General features: G+C 32.7%; 1 protein-coding gene across 1 annotated transcript; it reads left to right on the top strand.

Moving 5' to 3' along the window:
- Positions 1 to 1182: 1182 nt before the first annotated feature.
- LOC127849912 (uncharacterized) lies at positions 1183 to 12954 on the top strand. The gene is made up of 5 exons (XM_052382662.1): positions 1183 to 3435; positions 9553 to 9735; positions 10149 to 10259; positions 10678 to 10764; positions 11855 to 12954. The coding sequence occupies exons 1-5, from the start codon at positions 1183 to 1185 to the stop codon at positions 12185 to 12187; spliced, it is 2967 nt and encodes a 988-aa protein (XP_052238622.1). The 3' UTR covers positions 12188 to 12954.
- Positions 12955 to 23888: the final 10934 nt, after the last annotated feature.

The following is a 23888-nucleotide window of genomic DNA, read 5'->3' as shown; positions in this document are numbered from 1 at the left end:
TAGAAATCTAGAAATACACATACTATTTCACTATTGATCATTGGTGATACTGTTTGATATATCATTATTATGTTGGAACGTTTAGATTCTACATAATTATATAATTTGATTGATAAGCATATTAATGGCATTCGTTTAAATTGAAATAAATATTCGTATATGTTTATTTATAACTTTTTACTAGTGCATTACTTAATAGTCATACATCAAACATACAGTTGGTGTTATGTCTGAAACCAAGTATTCAGGATTACACATTTCAAGTCATATATGTTAAATAGGTACAGTCGGTTACCATGTTCACGATACATGAAAAATAAAACAAAGACGCAGATAGAAATAAATCAGATATGATACAAATACACTTGGTTGAAGTCTGTTTCTAAATTATATTTAAAAAAAGCTCAAATGGTGTTTCTGGCGGAGGATGTGTTGGTTTGACAAACATATAAACATAACAGCTATCGTTATTTATATATTGTCAGTCATGTGTGTGTTGTGATAAATGTGGGTTTGTCAATTCCTCTTTCCGTCTTTTTATCTATACGTCGCTATATCGGTTGGTCCATCTCTTATAGAGCTTCTCTTGTATTTGTTGTATTTATTATATTCAGTATAAGGCCACAACAAATTGATTAAATGTTCGTCGGATTTGCCGCACCTAAAAATCTTAAAACTAAATAAAAATATTTTTATTTTTATTTCGCGCCCGCAGCAACAATTTTGCTCCGCATGTATTTGTTTACAGATTTAGTTTAATTTAGCCTACGTATTTTACGACTTTTATAACGCTTTGCGATAATAATGAGATTGGTTTATGGTAAAATAATGGCGGCGCTCGTCTGCATAGTCGTGTCGGCGAAAGACACCAATGGTAATTCAATTTTTTCTCCTGTGGCAATGTGTCATCGGATTACGGACGATTTTAGCGATTTATTCATCGCAGCCGCATCATCATCAGGCCTCGAAATGTCGCCCGAATGTGTGAATTCTGTAAATATCTGCAGTAAAGTTGGTAGTAGCGATAGAATAAAAATTTCGAACATCAACATGCAACTAAATGTCGCAGTAGAACTTGACAAAAAAATGGTCGAATATACAATTAATTCTGCACGACTTCCATCAACAAGTTCAAACTCCAATGCATTCACAGTTTTAATGAACAAGTCCAAGGTATACATTATGCCCAAAAAATATGAAGTAAACACAAGCTCAAAAGTAAAGAAACTTTCTGGTCCACAACAACTGTACTGCGACTTGATTGATTGGGCCCAAAGTACTGGGTGTGGATGGCCATCTAATATTGTCGAGGACAGTGGAAAACAAGCCCTAAAATCTCTCAGCAATGCCTTGTGGTACGTAGATCACTGCCATGCAAGACTGAAAGATGCCAGTTGTCATGTTCCAACTGAATTAAACAAATTTCAAAATTACAACAGCTACAAATTACTTAGGCACAGACCACCTATTGTAAAGGCAGCCAGACTTGGCGAATTGGTTGGTGATCTATACTCCGCCCTTAGTTTGCCATCATTGAGTGATAAACGAAACACAGTGTTAGCCAAAATCATGGGTGAATTAGCAGAATCTCTAAAACAATACAAAGACAGACTTGAAAATGATAACCAAAAACACCGAAACATAAGTCATAAAAGAGAAACAGCTAACTGCGGTGACTCGAACTCGGTTTGCATAGATCCTGTAACACCGTCCAATGTTAAAGAAGAATATAGTCATTTAAACCAGACAGTAGTGAAAACATCAGATTATACCTATGTGCACCTTGACAAGTTTTGTCCCGATAATCGTATTGAACGTCGCAAATTCATCAAAAACCTTCGTTTGTCCAAACCGATTATGTTGTATAGGGTTGCTTATGGAGGAAGCATAGGAACATTAAATTTCATTTGGAGTGTTCCAGTAGGTCAAACAGAAGACAAAACATCCCGCAACATGAAAGTTATCTCTCAAATTTCAGAAGATCTTCCGACGTTCTCAAGCAGGGCTATGAGACAAGAATTTATTGACAAGTTTATAAGTTATGTGAAATGCCCAAAGTCAGTCGTTAGACACATGTATTTTAGCCTAACAGGGCATGAAGAAAGTGCCAATTCTTCCAGTGAAAAAGAAATTAATGAAAGGGTGTCGAAGATCATAGGCGCAGATGACTCTCAGTTATTGATTGATTTACGAGCAACTAATGGCTCTGATACATATTATGATGCCTTTTTTGAAGAAATGGGAAAGTTCTTTGAAGAACAGGTTTTACAGGTCAGTCAAAGACGAAAATGTGATGAAATGTATTTGCCATTAGCAATTTCAATAGAGACTTTAAAGAATGACATTTGTAAAAGAGTGCCTGATGGAACACCCATTCCTAGCAATGAAACGATCCGACTGCAGTTTTGTCCCAGTTATCCATTTCATAAGACTGCTTTAAGGTACACTGGTCAGTTCAATGTTAAATTCCGTGTGCAGACACGCCAGGCAAGAGTTTCACATCCTGATTCACACTATGCTGCAAAATACTTTCAGTATATGAAAGAATTTTGTGTGATGTTTAGAGACAGTGCTATGTTCTTATGCATGGACGACAAGGCAATAGTTCCAGTGGGAGAACCAGGAATCCCTATATCAACTGGAGTAAGAGGGCATAACAAGGTTCTAACACCTTCAGAGGGACCTGTATTAGTTGCAACTGACCATGATTTTCATCTTTGCGGTCTTGTTCCTTCAGTTGTTCTTGTCACAGAAATTCCTAGGGACTCGAAAGACAGCTTCTTTTCAGGGGACATGCATGTGACAACAAAAGAAAAGGTATTCAGCCCATCTAGCCCATTTAGACATGCTGCTGAAGTTATTGAACTCGTAAGATTAAATGATGCCTACTCTTCAGATGGATTAAATTTGAGAACCCCAATCATGTGCCTTTATACTGATGGAGGACCGGATCATAGAGTCACTTATGAAACGGTTAAGTTGTCGCTCACTCTTATCTTCATGCATTTAGATTTGGACATGCTAATTGCACTCCGAACGGCACCATCACATAGTTGGACCAACCCAGCTGAACGTTGCATGTCCATTTTAAATTTGGCCTTGCAGCATGTTGCGCTAGACAGAAATGAAATGGAAGAGAAGTATGAACAGATGGTTAAAAACTTGTCTTCTCTAACTGCAGTAAGAAACCAAGCCAGACTAAAAGATGGTCTGAAAGAGGCTTTCAAGAAAAGTATGGAACCAGTGGTTGATCTTGTGAACAAACGTTTCTCACAAATGAGCTTGAAAGGAAACCCTGTTAAAACTTTGAAAGGGGTATCAGATGAAGAGATCACATCCATCTTAGATATCACTGGTGTTGGCTTTGGAGCAGATAGTCCAGTAGCCACAGCTGACACAAAAAGCGCTGAATTGAAGAAAAGCAAGCATCTGCAGGTAAAACAAACTAAATTTATTTTTTAAAGAAAAATGCATAGATAATGTCCTGCTTGTCTGGAAATGATATAATAATTGTTGTTCTCAGTAAAATTATATTGATATAACTGTATATTGCCCTCTACTAAAATTGCTTATGGTCACTGGTTACATAATGCATATTTATATTAGTTTTTAATATGTCACTTCCAATTTAAGTATTTGTTTCGCATTAAATTAATATGCGCCAGTGCGTATACTATTATCTGACAGAAAAACAAATAAAGGTTTTTAACATTCAACCTTAAAATATGCATCTGGCACAGGCAAGCAATTTGTCTAGGTTATGGAAAGTTTAACTGTGTCGCTTTCTGAGAAAACTGGGCATAATGCATGTGCGTAAAGTGTCGTCCCAGATTAGCCTGTGCAGTTCGCACAGGCTAATCAGGGACGACATTTTCCCCCTATACTGGATTTTTGCTAAGAAGAGACATTATTTAAACGAAAAATTCCATAAAAGCGGAAATTGTCGTCCCTGATTAGCCTGTGTGGACTGCACAGGCTAATCTGGGATGACAATTTATGCACAAGCATTATGTCCAGTTTTCTCAGTACAATACACAATTATTCAATTTTAAAAGTTAAATGTTTACCGGGTAACATTATTCATTTTTTATTAAATATTGGATATTGTGAAGGCTATGCTGTCTTATTAACAATATTAATGAAAACGTGTGTTTATTATATTTTATTTTTTTTTTTTTTTTTTTTATGTAATTCGTACTTTATTTATCTGGAACATTGAAATAAAAAAGTCTACACAACATGGACTTAAAGGCTATAGTATGATAGCTTTAAAATAAACATTTTTTTTTTTTTTTTTTTTTTTTTTTTTTTTTTTTATATTCAATATCATACATACATTGTAAACATGTTTATGATTATACAATATAGTGATTGTACAAAGCAATAAAGTTCAGACATGTTTTACAAGATATGCCTATATATATATTTTTTTTTTGGAGAGAAAAGAAAAGAACAACAGAGGAATAGTTATGAAAAATGATGAGTTGTATAAAGTCGGAAGAAAACATACTGGACTTGTGTGTTTTGTTGTATATTCACAATGATCTTGTCAGATAGAAAAATAAAAAATTAAAAACAATAAACAAAACTATTTTAGAGAGAAAAACTAACATTAGAGTGAAATGTGTATAAGTGGACAAAACATTATGAGAATTTAATCCGATTCCATTTTTGTTCAAAGATTTGTAATGTGTCATTACTGAGGGCTATTTCTTTCTCAATCTGGATTTTTAGTTTAAGACTATGGACAAAGCAATTAAAATTTGGTACTTGTTTTTTGTACTTCATGTTTAAGATAAAATATTTCATCAATATGACCATAAAATTCACAATATTATTACAGTCTAATGATTTCAATGAGTTAATTCCGAAACTTACATTTAAGAAAGATAGTTTAACGTTTAGTTGATGTTGTTCAAGAAAAGATATTAATTGATTCCAAATAGGCTGGATGTGTTTGCACTCCCAAAAAAGATGTTCTATAGTTTCGATGTTTTCACTGCAGAAGTCACACAGATTTGAGTTAGATAATTTGCATTTAAAGAGATATTTATTTGTAGCTATAATTCTATGGATGTATTTATATTGAAAATTTCTCAGCGTGCTTTCAATAGTTGCTTTATATGGCATGGTAAATATGTGTTTCCAATTAAGTTCATTTTCTCCAAAGAGGACTTGCCATTTATTTTGGATTTTGGAGTTTTCTGTAGGGTTTCTAATTTGTATTGTGTAAAATATTTTATTTGCTTTGTTTTTTCTTCCAAGTATGCTTTCTACAAATGTTGTTTGAGTACATGGTGTATTGTTTGTATTGATTTCAGATTTAATATGTATGGGTATGCTTTTGATTAGTGTGTAGTACTTCAGAAAACTATTTGAAGGTATTCCGTATATGTAGCATATATTATCAAAAGAGTAGAAATCCCTAATTCTGTAGTAATATAATTGGTCGACATATTTAATGCTTCGTTCAAACCAGTCTTTATAGAAAAAGGTCTTATTGTTTGAAGTTATGTCTTTATTGTTCCATAAAATTGTTTTACTGCTGGTTTGGGTTTCTAAGTTATGAGTGACATCACTCCACGCTGATAGAACATCAGACAAAAATATGTTTTCGTTTGCAATTTCATGTAAGATAGTATTGCTGATGTTACATTCAAAGATTAAGGAGTCACCATATTTTTTTAGGATTTTCTGGTAGAATAATTTCCATTTACTCGTATTGGTATTATCTAGGTATCTTTTAACCCAGCTGCATTTGATTGCATTCAAGAATGAGTCAATGTTCGTTAATTGGATGCCTCCATTTTCTACAGATTGAATTAACTGAGTTCTTTTTATTTTATCAGGCTTACCGTCCCATATGAAATTAAATATTGCTGATTTTATATCGTTAATAACATCATTTGGTGGATTTGGGAGAACTGTTAAAACATATATTAATTTAGGAAGTGCAAACGTTTTCAATACTGTGTTTTTTTCCGATAAGTGTAAGTTTACGATGATGCCATGATTTTAAGCAGTTTTTAAAATTCTGTAATTTAGGTAGTATGTTTTTAAGAACTGTATCCTTTTCATTATTTGTGAAAGTAATTCCTAGCGTTGTGGCTTCATCGGATGTCCAATTAAATTTCATTTCTTTTTTGTATTGAACATTGCTTTGTTTTAATTTACCTACTCGTAGCACAGTACATTTACTTTTGTTTAGTTTAAGACCCGATGTCATTCCGTAAAGGGTTAGCGACTCTATTAGGTTATGGAAAGAATCGTAATTGTCATTTAAGAAATAAGTTGCATCGTCAGCAAATAGGGATTGTTTGATTTCTTCGTCAGGTTCTAGTGATATGCCTTTTATGTGTTTATTTGATTGGATGTGATGTGATAGATACTCGATGCAAATAATAAATAGCGATGATGAGAGTGGACATCCTTGTCGAACCCCTCGTTCGATGTTAAAACTGTTTGAAAAGAAGCCATTATTAATGATTATACTGTTAATATCGGTATAGAATAGTTTGACCCATTGAATGAGACTTTCACCAAAGTTCATATTTTCTAAGCAAGAGAACATAAATGAATGATCAAGCGAATCGAATGCCTTTTCAAAGTCTGCAAAGAATATTAGACCAGGATTATTTGAATCGTTGAAATAGTTTATGCATTCTTGGATAAGACGAACGTTTTCACCAATGTAACGTCCTTTTATGAAACCAGATTGAGATTTTGAAATGATTGATGGTAATATTTTTTTAATTCTGTTTGCTATACTTTTAGTTGCAATTTTATAATCATTGTTCAGTAAACTAATCGGGCGCCAGTTTGATAAGGATTCTAAGTTTTTTCCGGGTTTTGGAATAAGTGATATAATACCTTGTCTTTGTAGCGTAGTTAAGTTTTCGTTGTTAAATGAATAGTTAAGTGAATTAATAAGATGTGTTTTTATATCATTCCAGAATATTTTATAAAATTCGATTGTGATGCCATCAGATCCTGGGCTTTTGTTATTTTGCATTTCTTTTAGTGCTAATCCACATTCATATTCATTAAGCAATCCGTCGCACAGTTGTGTTTCCTCCTGGTTTAAAGCGTGATGTGTATTTTTAAAAAGGGTGTTATTTTCAACATTTTTTCGTTTATAGAGGGTTTCGAAAAATAAACGTTGTTCTTCTAGTATTTGAATTCTGTTTGTTATATCTTTGCCATTGACTACTAATTTGTGTACAGTTTTTTGTTCACTTCTACGTTTTCAATGTTTGCGAAATATTTTGTATTTTTTTCATTGTGTTCAACATGCTGTGCACGCGCTCTTAGTATTATTCCATTGAGATGTGTATGATAGATTCCATCTAATATTTGTTTTTTTAATGTTATTTCGTTTTCAATGTCGGTGGTATCTTTTGTGTTTGTTTGATGCAATTGTTTTTCAAGTGTTTCAATGGTTTTGATGGTTTCGGTTTCAAGTTTGTGTGTTTCTTTTTGTTTAAATGATGTGTATCTAATTGTTGTGTTACGTATATTTCCTTTAATTACTTCCCATAAGGTGTTTGGGTTTGCGTCTTTATTATTTTGAACTGTATTTAATATTTCCTGTTTTATTTGTGTTTGATATTGTGTATCTAATAAGATGCTGTTGTTAATTTTAAAGTATCCTGGGCCTCTTTCAGGTTGTATGTTGTGCAGTTTAAGTTCAACTAGAGAGTGGTCAGTCATGAATCCTGGTTTTATGTTACATGTGTCAATTATATTGCAAAGAGATTCAGATATTAAAAAATAGTCTAATCTACAAAATATTGTTGGTTTTGTGTTTGAGTGCCAGGTGAATTTGCTTTCGTTTGGGTATATTGTACGCCAGATATCTATCATATTGTAGTTTTCAATTATGTTATTTAATATGTTTCTATTTTTAGTATGAGTATAAAGGTTTCCATTCTTTTTATCTAATAATGGGTTCAGGACAGTATTGAAATCACCACCGATTATAATGTTTTTATCTTGGTTATTAATTATGAAGGATTGTAATGTTTCGTAAAATGTGGAATCGTCTATGTTAGGGCCGTAGACGTTGATTAATGTTATTTGTGTTTCGTGTATTTTGATATCTATACTTGCTTGTCTGCCAATTATTATTTCCTTAAAGTTATCGGCTGTGACCCCTATATTATTTTTTATCAGAAAGGCAATGCCTTGTTTATTAGTATGTTCTCCACTGAGATAGATTTCTCCGTCCCATTCATCTTTTAAGGTTTGTGCTAAGGTATGTGTCAAATGACTTTCTTGTAAAAGGCATATACTATATTTTTTATCGTCTAACCATTTGAAGATTTTAATGCGTTTGTCTTTGTTGTTTAGCCCTTTAACATTTAAAGTACATAATTTAATCATTTAAAAATGTGGAGGGTGATGTTAATGATAGTTTGTGTGTGCTTGTCCAGTTAGTTTCTATCTTAAAACATGTCAAGTTTGTTTCTCTTATAAGACATAGGACGTCCATACATACAAACAAAAATAGGAAACAAAAAATAGGGATACAGAAAGGTGGATATTCCATAGATATGAAGAAGTGAAAAGAATTAATCACAGAAGTGAGAAGAAAACACAATGGACCACTGGTCCAAACTAAAAAACAAACATAATAGACAGAGAAAAACACAAATGTGAAAATGACAATGAATGTAATGGTAGCTTGGCTAAACATTACAAAGATAAAAAGAATAAAAGAACATATGCAATCAGTGGATAGTAAATTTTTTCATTATTTTTCGAATAGTTATGTTGAAATAAAGTATTTTTGTAATATTTTTAAGTGCAGATATCAATCAATATAATGTTATTTAAATTTATTAAGTCGATTTATTTTTAAAATAACAAAAATGTATTAATATTATGCTATTTCATTGTACGCATTTGTTAAATGCAGAAATGAACCAATATCAAGTTAATACGAAATAAATAATTTTGTTTCTATATATAACAAAAAACACACGTAATGAAACACTTTTAGAGTTCGTATGGAAGATTATTGTTAATTTCATGTGATCATAAGATCAAAAAAATTAACGTATAATTGCCACAATTGACTATTTACAAATTATACATAAAATAGTAGCATTACACAAAAATCGATAACAGTGGTTATGCGACTGTTGGTTTAAGTTATGTACAATAAGGTAGGCAACAAGAGATGTCAATGGTTTAAGTTATGTACAATTAAGTAGGCAACAAGAGATGTCAAAGGTTTAAGTAGTGTACAACTAAGTAGGTAACAAGCGATATCAATGGTTTAAGTTATGTACAAGTAAGCAGGCAACAAGAGATGTCAATCTGAAGCGGTAACAAATAAGATTTTTTTCCAGATATTTTCAGATTAAACATGGAAAAAATATACTTTTTAAAAAATTACTTAAAAGTAAGCCGGCAACATTATTATATTATATTTTATAATGAAAAATCAACCTATGTATAAAGATACATCTTGTTTAAAAAATGACAAAAAAACAACATGTTATTAATATGGAAGAGCGTCTATAAACATCAGTGTCCTTTCTTCTAAAGGATTTCTTTGAGAGGCATGCAGAATCCAGCCACTACTGCTTCCAGTTAAAGAAGTGTTCATCCGATGAATGTGGCTACTGCTCCGTTAACCCAGTCCGAGATCAGGATGTTTTTGACCGCCTCAGGTTCCTCCCTGAACCAAAGCCTGACGAAAATGGTGAACACTACCTACCATTCAGTGAGGTAAATTTATCGCATTTGTATTCCATTATATGACATATTTATTGAATGGATGAAGTTGTGTAAATTACAAATATATTTTGGAAACTTACTTTGGCATTTGAAGGTTGTGTACCTGTGCAAATGGTCAATAGTTACAATTAAATTTGAATAATCAATTTACTCATGTTTACTTCATTGATCTGACAACATATTATGTTCTGCCTTTTGTTTAATAAAAAGGCATAAATATACTTAACTATATACCTTGTTGACATTTTAGTTAACTTAACTTGTCCAGCTGACATGTAGTTAATTTAATGATTTAAATGATAATGTGTGACTATTGTGTTTAGAAACTGGAAGCAACATTTGAGATAAGGTTTAAACATGCCAATTCAATTATATAAATTATAATAACATAATAATAATTCCAGTTGTTTGGGAAAGCCCTGACCCGTGACAAGTACAGACCCTCAACCAGACCATGTGGAACCTATGATGAGGAATTACAAAACCATGATAAAGAGAATCGAGAAATTTTGAGGGTAATGATAATTATAATATTTTAGAAGCTCGCAAATAACTTAACACTTTATTTCATGTTTATATTATTATATTTAGGTCAAACTGTCAAACCTTATTGTAAGGTCGCCTTGGCAAAGTGGATATGGTGTCCGCCTAGCGACCGAGAGGTCACGGGTTCAAATAAACCTCATTGAATTACAACTGTGATATTAAAATAAAAATCAGAGAAATATTCCAAGTGCATTTTTGTTGCAGTATACATCCGTTCCTTCTTCCACCTGGCAATTGGCAACACCAAGAGAAAAAGTGATCATGTCAAAATGATGTCATGTTGTCAACATTTTTGCAGGCTGGAAATTGAAGCGGGCATTTTGCCATAAAAAGCATTTTTTAAATATTTTTGCTTTCATTACACTATATCTTTCCATGTTGTTTTAGAATGAGAAGCTTCGAGATGCTGTCCTTTGCGGAGAATGTAGCAGGCCAAGATGTGTCTTCAGTCCAAACAAGCTTGACCGACAACAGGTAAACGTTTTGTAAAAATACAATCTACAGCGTGTTTCAACATTATAGGATCATAACATGTTGGTTACATAATTTTTAAGAGTCTAAATTAACATTTAAACATCACAGTTATACACAGTTTGGCAGGATTATAAAAAGACACGTATTGATCCAATAAATTGATATGAATGATACATATTTTTACAGATCAGAAAAAAGCTCTTTGGCTTGTTGGTTTGCAACTTAGAGCCCGAATATTTTTTGTTAATGTCTGATCAAACACGGTATGTGTTAATATATCACCAGATTGACATTGCAAAACATTGTTTTTTATTTCATACCATCAAAGGCCCATTCAAGATATAAATAGTTGTAAAACAAAAAATGCATTGGTAAATGATAATCTTAATATGAAGGAAATGCATTCGTTTTTGCTTTGATTTGAATAGGTTTCAAGTCTAATAATGCTGCAAACACAAAGGTTGGGAGGCAATTTATTGGAGTCACTCTGTCGGTCAATCCTTCTGGCAATTTGTTTGCATGCGAATCACCATGAAGTGTAGATTAACATGACACAATTTTCACACATATTGATTCACTTATTCCTTAGTTACATGTATGTGCTCTTGAACTTATCCAAGACATAGCTGCCATCAATTCCATGTCTATGAAGAGGCTTTGGAGAAGTATTACAGTAATAGAAATTTAGTAATATGGGAAATTTTACTAGCCTGAGTCAGAATTTTCGAGCGCAGCCATTTGTGTACATTTTGTTCAAAATAACAGACACAATTTTTTTTTAATTTTATTTAATCCTTCAAATACATGGCAATTTTCTTCGTACTTTCATCTTTCTGAAAGTAAGCTTCTAATGGCAGTTGATTAAAGTTGCTTAAAGTTGCTCAAATTCTTTTTGGAAAAAAAATAGCGAAAAGAAAATTAGAAATTGTTTAATATCTGTTTTATGAGTTTTACAAGCACTTTAGGCTGGTAAAATTGGGAATTTCTATAAGCCTGAAAAAAAGACCATAGATTTTTTCTGTTTGGATAGGGCGAATAATGATGACTGTCAATTTTGTGAAAAGCTCCATAACATTTCACTTCCTTGCAGGAGGAATTCTTGCGGAACATTAAGGCATGCCATTCGTATATCTGTGGAGATCAGTTGGAAGATGCACCTGACCTGTATGTTCGGAGATGCGTGACCTGCAGCTCTGAGGTGGAAACAGCTTATTTCTCAGCCAAGTGTCGGCATTACCTACCACCAGTGTGCATCCACTGTGGATCTCCTGACTGTCTGTTAGATGACAACGATGCATATATTGCAGATTTGTATACAAAATATTCCATTGTCAGGCCAATTTGTGTGTCTTGTCGACATTCTGGAAAAGAGGCAAAAACATGGGGCGCCAAGAAGTTTTTAAAAAAACAAAAAGTCAAATGAACTCATTCAAGCCTTCAAAAGTTCTTACTTTGATTTGGTTTGTAAATGAGACCAAAGCAAAAGTATGTGTTTATGATGACCATCATCATCATGTTTATAAATGTTAACATGTTGTGATTGAAAATGAAAAATCATGGATTGGAATAAAGAGCAAATGCTTTAACTTTTAAAAATATTAGTGTTTCGTATTTTCCAGTTTAATTTCTATTTCTACAGATTTTAATTGTTTTGTGTTAAGATTAAAGTTGATACTAGTCATTTGTGATTGCACTTTTCTTGGAAAAGTATGTTTTATTGTAAATTGATGTGTTTTACAAATAGTCACGCTAAATATTGTTCTACTACTATTGTTATAAATATATATTATAGTACTAGTCATTTAATAAATATACTAGAACTGATACTAGTCGTTTTATGCCCCCGGTAGGGTGGCATATAGCAGTTGAACTGTCCGTCTGTCTGTCCGAAAACTTTAACATTGGCCATACTTTTTGCAATATTGACTTGATATTTGGCATGCATGTGTATCTCATGGAGCTGCACATTTTGAGTGGTGAAAGGTCAAGTTCATGTAAAAAAATAAATATATATTTTCAAAGCGGCGCAGTAGGGGGCATTGTGTTTCTGACAAACACATCTCTTGTTTGGCACTCAAATTAGACAAATATATGTCACTGTGCTATGTTAAAATAAAGGGCTCCTACTAATCACATCTATAAATAGTTTTGATTAAAAGGCATGTGTTTTATATTAAAATAAAATAACTATCTGTTTCTTATTGTTCTTTCATTAGGAAGTTATGTTTTTTTTTACTTTACAAAACTTAAACTTCTCATTTCTAATTTTAACATTGCTAAACTAACCAAAGTAATGCATTTGAGTATAATGTATACTACTATAACCTATGATATTTAGAACTAATACAAATTGAAGATATTTCTTACGCTTGATGTTTAGCATATTATTTATTGTCATGCTATTTAACTTTCATTGACAGAAGACTGAGCTTCTTATATAACTTTGCTAGTGAAAAGTACAGTGTACCATGTTAACATTAAGTAGTCACTACCTGTTGTGAATAAGCAGAATAACTATTGGAGAATATTTTGTTTATCATACTTTAACAAACATTGGACTAGAGTTAAAATAAGTTAGTACTACTAAATGACCTTGTGTTTGTATTTTGAAGATATCATGCATTTATTTGGCAACAAATATCAATTTACAGAGACAATATATCTAATTTTTATTTTTCGCTCTTCGCTCGCCTGTGATTTTTTTAAAAATAGAATAAAAATTAATTTATTTTTATTTCGCTCGCTCGCTCCATTTTTTTTTGGCTAAAATCCGTAGAACAAATCATCAATTTGTTGTGGCCTAAAGTATTTAAAACCACTTTCAAAGCACTCGTTCCAAATGGTTGTTCAAAACCTTATCACTCACATAGTTTTCTGAAGCTTAGCTAAACAGGTCTTTTCGTTAGCATTCATAGAGGCAATTATGTATGTCTTTAAATAATGTATGCCTTTAGATAGAAACATCCATTTACGACGCTAGGATCTTAACATGCATATGGCGTCATGCATGTTTCAAATTTATGAATTAAGACGGCGTTTATGCATAAATTAGGCGTATTTTTCCCGACAGTTCATACACCGAGGATAATTTTGAATATCTTTTTAAGAGTCAACTTTTAAAACAAGGCAACATCTCCTAAGCGCCCATGAACATGTGTAATTTACACTTGATTGATTTTCATACGCACATAATGGGGGAATATTTGTACGTCCCCTTGGTTATGTACGCGCTGAGTTGATATTATTCTGTAATAGAGTATTAAGGCAGGGGTTGCATTTAAGATTTTCGTCAAGAGATTTACAAAGACTTTTTTCCAGTAAATGGGTGTGTACCTTTAATGTCCCTTTTCATACAAACAAGAGTTATCCCCCGGTTTCGACCTATAGCAGGCGGACGTGTCGTCGGCTGCAAGTCTGGCTGAGGGCCGAGGATTTAATTAGGGTTAGGATCAGGTAAGAAATACTCGACTATTTAGTTATAATCTGTTGAGATGGTCGAGTGGAGATTGGAATAATATGTAATATTTAAGTCGTTTCTACTCTGTCATAAGAAACAGATATAGACAACTATCGATAGTCGAATTGATCGTGTACACAAATGCAAACAAAAAATTACAATATAATACTAACAAACGAGTATGCAGTCAAGTGTATGTACTTCTTGTCATAGAACGGGGGTGAAACATATAATATTTATGTTTTATTATAGCATATGACTAACTTATGAATGTTAATAAACTATAAATATGTAAATATTAGAAAGTATTGGGATTGTATCAAGCTTTGTATAAGTGTATAATTTCAATCTTCAAAAACACTCGTGAACAACAAAAAGGCGGTTGCATTAAGGAAACAAATTCTCAAGTACATAGTCACATGGTGGCATTGTTTAGTTTCCTTGTGTGCTTTAGACATCACGTTCTTGCATTTGCATACGTAATATTATCAATATACCAGTCGCCTTACCTATTCCTTATAAGGGAGAGCTAACATGTAGGGGATGAAGTGTGCAAGCATGTGTCTGCATTTAAACACTTGAGCACAATTAACGAAACGATCTTCCTCATTGTGCGGAAGATAATTGTTACATGGTTAAAGTTATATGATCAAGACATGAACTTTAGATATGCAACTATATGTCTTATTAATTTAACAAATGTAAGCTTTATATTTTAATTTTGTTAAATGTTCTTCGTATTGGTATTTCAGAAACATTTAAACATATTATAAAGTAATATTCAATAGCGAACATAAACTTAACGAAATTTGAATGAATGCTGAATCCAAGACTTATGTCCGTAAGTAATTGTGATTTCTGTCAAAGAAAATATTATGTCAAATCTATATATATCACTTATAAAGTGTTTGAAGACTCACTGATGTCTACCGCTTAACACAGTTTAAAAGTCCAAAATGTCTGGCTCAGGGGTCAATCACAAAGTGTTATATGAAAAAATGAATTAATTGGAAATGGTTATTGAACAAAAAACTGTTCAAGTATCTTACTGATGTACTGCAAGTAAAAGGCGCATAAAATATGAATGAAATCGTGAAATGCTTTCAGCCACATACACTACATTAAAATGCAATTTGTGAAGTTTTAATCTTATCCCTGTAGAAGATGTAGAAGCTGTAGAACATACAATTCATATAAAAATTGGTGGTCTGTCAAATACATTTTACAGTTATCATATGGGTTGTTGAAAGAACATTCTAATCTCTGTCTAATCTCTGTCTAAAAAATAACTAGTTTCCAGGGGAAAATTGTCATACTTACAAATATATACAAAGGGCTAACATTTAAGGCTTAGATATAGACGCTTAAGTGAAAAATGTTTGGATACTTGATTATATATAAACGGTGCAGACGATGTATATTCTAGTGTAGAAAGGAAGTAAAATAAGTGCCAATTTCCAACATTCTAAAGCAATCTATTACAAGCGTTCTGCTTAGAGTCATTTTACCTTATTTAGGGATGGGAACGAATACTGGAAACGATATTCGAATATTGGTTTGTCATTATTCGAATATATTCGAATATTCGATTTTTAAACCTTATATTAAAATGCATGATTGCCACAAATGCCACTATAAATCGTATCTTATGTGCGGCTTTGAAAAACAGGATGTAGTAATATATTTTTTAAAGATCATTTATTAGTATGCACTTTTTAAAATAAATACTGTTTAGTTTCATTAGATGTTAGATATTTCAGGAAAACACATCACCGTAATTCTAATTTATTTCAATACTTATAATTGATCTGGATTACTTTCTATCGATAATTTTTATGCTTTTGGTTTCGCAATTTTTTTCTGGAATAAAGAACCATTTAAGAACGATTAAATTTGTTTAGATTTAAGAAACTTAATTCTGATAAGATAATCATTGATTTGATATATTGATAACGAAATTAAAACATACATGCCAGATCTCGACGGGACAGTCCCGCCAGTTTGGTGATTGTTCTGGCTTCCCAATATGAGAAAATTTGTCCAGATATTCGTTAATACGTTCTATAAATTCACAATAAAATTCGCTATTCAAGCTCTGTCTTGCTTAAAGTTACCATCGCTAATCCCTTTATTGCCCCCTATTGACAACCTACTTCTACTTCTGGAGTGCAACATAACCGGTATGTTAGGCGTAGACAGCTCTGTTAGACTGCATTAAAGATTTAAGGTTAACCAGTCGCTAGAAAAATCAGCATTTTCAAAGCTTAAACAATGTTCTGTTTTCTGTTCTCATCAATATGTATAAGGTACAGTAAGCGAAGTGAACAAAGCAATAAGTAGACTTATCAACTATGTAAAAATGAAAATAAATAAAGCTTAATTGAAACATAATTTTAGTGATGTTACGTATATTAATTAGGTAACTTGAAACGAATGAAGTTATCATTTTAAGTCCAAAATATTTAATGCTTAATGGCATGAACATTAAATACAGATTAGCTCTTTAAATATAAACGTCAATTTATTTGATAATCAATGCAAGTGCTTTCGTTCCAAAGAATTATTTTATGTCTATTTTACTCATTTAATATTTCAAATATAGATTCTATCTTGCAAAACGCACACTTTTATTGCTTCAAACTTTATACAGCCGGGTTTCGATCATAAAGTTCGTGAACTTATGTACAAAAGTATTCACCCGGGTTTCGGTAATAAATCTTGTGCCAACATATTTTAAAAAGTATGTGTTCGTTTCGTTGTATTACTTCGTTGCACCCTACTTCGGTCCATGTGAATTACCGTGTCGCTAATGTAGACTTAACGCAATAGTTATATCATCACGATAAATTAATGAGTTTTGCGATTCAATGCGTAGACATCATAACCAGACAGATCCTTTTAAAGATCCATCAACACTCAAAAACAATGAATATTCCGTTAATTAGTTCGTAAATAAAGTTAACCCATACAAAAACAGTGTTCCGTATATAATAGCCAAAATTTCAACGCTAGATGTGGTCTGGTAACAATCTATCTTGTTAAATCTATGTTACCAGACCACATCTAGCGTTCACATTTTGGCTATTGCTTTAAGGAACAATGATTTTGTATGTTAACTTTTTTATTTTTATATTTTACGAAATATTAGTTGAGTTTGAATGTTAATGGGGCTTTAAATAATGTATTGTACCAAGATTCTTACTACAACGAGCATGGTGTCCATTACTTATTAGGTTACGAGTGGTCGCTTTGGTTTGTTTTGAGTTTATGAAGATTTTATTTCATTAAGTTCTAAAAAGCGCCCACCTCTCGGTCAAGAAAAGGGTTTAGCCCGTTTTTCACCGTTAACCATCGTTTATACAAATGCAATTATCTTGCGGTAACATAACCATGTAAATAACAACGTTAATCAAGTAACTAAAGTTAATATTAACCCGTGTTTATACAATTGAACGCTGAGGTTAAAAAACCTGTCAAAACACAATTGTTTAATGTCTATAAATATACGTAAATGTTTACATAAATTTACTTTCATTTTCGACTGATTTTCAGAAAATAGTTTGTACATATTGCATAAATATGATTGATAGTAAATCGACGATTGGTCCCTCTCTTTATAACATCCCGTCTGCGAATTATCATCTCGTTCATTGATGGAAGCTGTTATCAAATCTATGACGTATAATGGAAACCAAAGCTGCGACTTTGAAGATGTACTTATAACTTTTTTGGAAGTATCTTTGCAAAAAAATAGAATATTCGAATATGAATTTTAGAATTTCGAATATTTGAATATTCGGATATTCGGTCCCATCCCTACTTTATTTAAATGAAAGACACTGTCGGCGTTTATCAATTTCAAAGGATGATTAATAATCAACAAACATGTATTTTCAGTGTGTGTCTGTGTCTGTTAATTTGCTATAGTTCTCTAACCTGGATAATGTTCGCTTATTTATTAAGCGTACAAAATACTGATAACATTTATGATGAGTCCTACTGTGACTTACATCCTAAAACATGGGATATTTAGATTTTGCGTTATTTTATGCAATATCAAGCTAGCACAGTATGTTTGTTTCATCTTTAAAACCTTTAGGGCATAACAAAGACACACTATCTTTTTGGAAAGCATAACATGGACAGCAATATATAATGTGATGTGATAGCAATTTAGAAAAAAACATTCAGGGAAGTTATATTTATTGTCGCACTGTAATGGGTTTACGTGCAAAATATATTTTATGAAACCAGTCTAACCCTTCACCCCATTGCATTTGTTCAATGTTATTTGAAGCATCAAAAACTTAATACAAATGCCTTTAGACATGCAAGACGCATTCAGAACTATGAAACACCTATGTTCGACTAAATGCAAACGGGATATATATTTTCAAAAAAACTGCTCTTGTTGTATGGCGATAAACGCCGCGATCTGTTTTGGACGACTGGCGCACGCCGTTAGTAGTTAGTAGTGAACTTAAGAAATTGGCTGTAAAGAGACGTTTTAATTACTGTACCCGATACAAGTCAGTAAATTGATGTTACTTCAATTCGCTCGTGGAACATGTATGCGTTCTTTTAACGATGATAGGTATAGTGGTTTTGAAAAATATCAACCGAAATAATAACAAATAATGTAGTTTACATACATAACAAAATACTGTAGCTTTATGACTCACGATGAAATGAACAAATACTTACAAATCAACGACGCGTTGTCTTTGATCAAATAGTTTAGATATATATCCAATGTCGTTAATTACTCAGATCATTGTAAAGCAAGTTCATAGAGAAGAAGCCACAATACTTGTATATTTTTAACGCCACATTTTAGCGTAATTATTCTCATATAAAGCTTCACAAACAAATATGTCATCACTCAGTTTTAAGAAATAAATGTCTTATTTTCAACAATCAACTGAACATAGGGTTTTATGTTTTTTTTCCGAGGCTAACATAAATATCAATGCTTTAAACCAGCGCCAATCCATGCATTCCCAGCATAGATTGGCATGTATACGACTCTGTATCCCTAAACCAAACAATTATCTACTGTAAGCATTTGTTTGGGAGGGGATGACATTTAAGTTGTTTACATGTTTATTTTTATATACAAAGTATATAAAAGTACAAAGGAAAGTGCATGAGGAAAATTGTGTCCTGCTTAGGTGAAATTAAATTGAATGGCTATTATAAAATTGCTGTAATTTGCATGGCAACAGTCAAATATGATGAGCGTTTTCGACAGTAACACCTTCGAAACGGATGGAGAAACTGGATATTACTGTCCTATTCAATATAAATTCTTTAGGCGTATAATACGTGTCATTTGCTTATGCAAATGTTTACGATCTACGGAAAACGTTTAAAATGTCAAATGAACGATACAAGTTGTGTCTCCTCTGCAGTTAATTATTTAATTATTAGTTGAGCTATATATAGTTTACAATCTTTTTTTCCGATATATCATCTGTTTCGTAAAAGACATAGCTTATACATACACAATGTTAAGTGTATCACTCTTTGTTTATTTCTCCAGATATGCCAGTAACAATCGTCATCTCATTTTCATGTTTGCTATGTGCCGTTATTGTTAAAAATTGATAACTTGTGTTGTTTCAAAGATATGCCACTGACTTAAATACAAATATAATAAAGTTTGTGAGCTAGTATTTTGTCTCCTCTGCAGTAAATTATTAAATTTCTCGTGAACATTTTTTTTCCGATATATCATCTGTTCCGTAAAAGACATAGGTAAGATTGACTATTGTGTGTAACTGTAGAGAAATAAGATTATCTGCATCCGATTCAAAATGTCAAAGACACAGTGTATCTTTCAAGAAAACATCACTGAATCAGCTACAACTGCAAATATTATCAAATCAAGCAATCGGTATGTTCATAAACATCTCTGTTGTCTTGGATACCTTCACAAGGAAACACTTGTAAATTAATGGTGGTTTACAAATAAATGACCATGTTTAAATTGCACTAAATTAAATGCATCTAGTATGAACAGTCTTTCTTTAAAATCATGTAAGCTATTATGTTTTAAATGATAAAATACGATAATGTACCAAATGTGACTATAATTCTGCTAAATTATCTTTTAGAGATATGAAAAACATGGTAAGTGTACAAATTAGTCCATTCGAAATGTGGTCAACATCGGTAATGTTGTTTTTTATGATTTGTATAAAATTTGATAAAGATTTTTTTATGCAGTTTGTGTCGATTTGACATGTAAAAACATAATTTCATGATAACATTTCAAGATAAACCTGCTGACTAAGTTTTATAATGTGGCTTCTGTTAAAAATAGTGTTCCTTGATTTGACCTGGTCACATAGTTTCGCAACGCATATAACCCAACATCAAACTCGGCCTTTATATAGAAACACAAAGTTCCGAGATTGAATCATTAACGTGGAAATCCGGTATGGAAACAAGATTTCTATTAGATAAGACCTATTGCCCTAGCTTTTGTCACCAAGCCAAGATTCAAATTGGGCATATACATTGTCAATATAAAGATTCTAACAAAAATTCATGGAAATTAAGTCATAAATGTAGCGTTTACAGTGGTTATCAGGTTTTATAGGAATTGACCTTTTTTTCGTCGAACGTGACCCGGATTCAAACATATCCTTCATATTGTCAAGATACATAATTTGTATAAGTTTCTTCTTGATTGATTCATAAATAGGGCCTCTTGAGTAATAACAATTTGTTTCTATAAATTAACCGGATAAACAGTCTGATTATGTTTTATTTTGTTTTTATTGAACATGCAGTCTTAAGAGTGTTATCGATATGAACAATGACCAAACACGACGGACTCCAGACATTATGGTGACCACATTAGCTTAACATGACCTGTTCGTGCTCAGGTGAGCTAAAAGAAAGGAAATTAAGCTTTTGTATTCTTGCAGTATATAAACACTATATAAACATATGTTTATTAATTAAGGAAAAAAAATTAACACTTCAATTTATTTCAATTATTTTGTAAAAGTACTGATGGACCGACTGAGATTCTAAGTATATATACTTTTCTGTTTTTGAAAATAAAATATCAAATACTAACAAATATCGTAATTTTGTTTCCGAACTTTTGATGTTCACACATATTATTTTTAAATATTTGAAAATGTTAGAGTTTTATTAATATTTTAGTGGATGCTTATAAAGTATTTTACTTTCGAGCAAATATTAATCTGCACACGTATATAGCAGTCATTTATCAATAAACAAAACAATATAGCAAATTGTTAAGGCTTTTATCTTCTCTATATGCAATTTATACGTACATTACAGACATAATCACGATGTTAATGTCAAAACAAACATTTACATTGCGAATTATTATATTTGATAAAATAAAATACACGAAACATTACAGAATAGTTGATAACAAAGCTTTCATAAAAAATGTATGTGTATATTTTATGTGTTTATAGTGTTACTATCATGAGCATGCAACATATGTCCATCGTATGTTTAACCACTTATAAGACGCAGAACACGCCGGACATGCCAGTTAGCGGCATTGTTTGTACCGCAAATACCCAACGATATCTCGTAGTTATCTAACGCTCTGTCATACTCTCCTTCCATTTCATGGCAGTGTCCCAGCATGTTCAGTGCAGTCTCGAGGTGATACAGGTTGATTTTATTTATATTTCTTATATTATATATATATGAACCCAATGCTCTCAATGCATGTAGCTGATTGTCACGATCGCTGAGTCCCCCATACGTGAGGTACTGTAGATAGTGTAAGAACGGACGAGCATCCACCTCAGCACTGCCCATCCAGAGAATTTCAACGTTAGTCCTCAGTGTCACTTCTTCTTTAGTGATATTGCGATTCATTTCAAACAACAATATGGTTGGAACGCAATAAGCTTCTTCCGTTACAAATTTGACGCATAATGAAAATGGCGATTCACTGAACCCTTTGTCACTGTTACCCGAACTCATGTTTGCAAATACATGAAGATCACTTTGACCCTCTATACTTCTACATTCGCACACAGCCTTGACTCTGTTGTGAAACCTCCTCTCCACATCCTCCAACACTCTAACTGCCGCTATAATATGTCCACTACAGTACAATACAGAAGCCAACTTTAAGTGACTAGAAGCTACATCTGTGTTTAAGGAATATTGGAAACGCCTTATAAGTTGTTTGGTAACAACTTTTCGTAATCGCAAACAGTCAGATGATTGCATTGAATTTTGTAACCTATGCACGTGTTTTAGAAATACTAAAGCAACATTTTTCAATCTGGCATTCGTGGAGCATTCGACAGCATTGCGTAATACGTATTGAATAGTTTTCTCGAATGTTGTATTTGAATTGTTTATTTGATTTACCTGTATTATTCTTTTACACCAACCAAGAAAGGTTTTAAAACACTCATAATTTAGCTGTATGTTTATGCTGTTGCATACGAACAAACGTTCACTTTCTCTAGTTTGTCCTATTCGTCGTATATAACACCCTTGCAACCGACATCCTATGTTCTCTATATCAATATTAAATACATCTTGTAAGTTGTTTCTTATCATGGAATCTATATACACTAAAAGGCGTCTCTGTTTCACCTTTGATAGTTTTCCATCGAACAAGTTAACTCCCTGTATGATATAATGCGGGAGTCTTCCAAACCGCAGCCATGTTCTTAACATGCGTAAACAATGTAACAGTAGATACATAAGGTTATGTTCGAACCACAGAGAAGGATGTGTTCTTTCCATGGTGTAAAACATTATAGTTTTACAATGAAAGCTTGTGATAGAATCTCCCACAATTTTAGCAAATAACGATTTTTTAATTAGTTTTAAAACAATGTAACATTTTATCTGTGTCATATTAAAGCTAAATATTAACATTCTTTCTATTAGATTCGGAGAAAGGCGCCATTCTTCGCGCTTGTAATCACTGTCTGGGTGCCCAGAAGGGACCAGAAAACACGGAGATACACTTGCAGCCTCTAGTAGCAGGACAGGCGGCCAGTGTCTACATTTACATCTGTCTATCCAATGTAGTATTTCATGAAGAGGTTTTCGCACGTGAAATGCATATACCATATCCCAGTTAGGAATAAAACTCACAGAAGGCCCACTTTTGGTTGTCTCTGCTATATTTTTAGCCGTATTCTCCAGATCCGATAAATATCTTTCAGCACTATACAGTACTTGCCTAGAATCTTTTCTTACCGTGTCATCACATAGACCAGTCTCTGGTTTCTGTGTTTCCTTGCTAATGACTTGTAGCAAGTACTGTTGAGGAGGAGTGGTTTCGTCGTGAAGCATCATAAAGTTTTCCATCCCCGGTTCCCAGTCTCCCCAGACCCTCATGATATTCACACTGTTGTTACTGAATAGGATATCAATATCAGACTGGAGACCGGGAATGGTGGTACCTTCCGACTGGCTACCGAAATGGAAACACTCAAAGTTGTATCCTGTTAGTTGCGTATGTAAATTCGCCATGCGCTCCAGCCACAAGTAGCTTCCTCTCCGCACCATTACAGTATCCTTTCCAGCTCCACTGTTATCAAGAACTTCCGACAGCCTGATAGACAATTCGGTGAAGTGCTCTTGAATCTAGATGAACAAAATATTTCACTTTTGATCAGTGGTGTTAAGTTTGTAT

Source organism: Dreissena polymorpha, chromosome 11 (genome assembly GCF_020536995.1).
Source record: "Dreissena polymorpha isolate Duluth1 chromosome 11, UMN_Dpol_1.0, whole genome shotgun sequence".
Lineage (NCBI taxonomy): Eukaryota > Metazoa > Mollusca > Bivalvia > Myida > Dreissenidae > Dreissena > Dreissena polymorpha.
The sequence above is the reverse complement of the archived record's forward strand: the minus strand, read 5'-3'. Positions and strand labels throughout refer to the sequence as shown.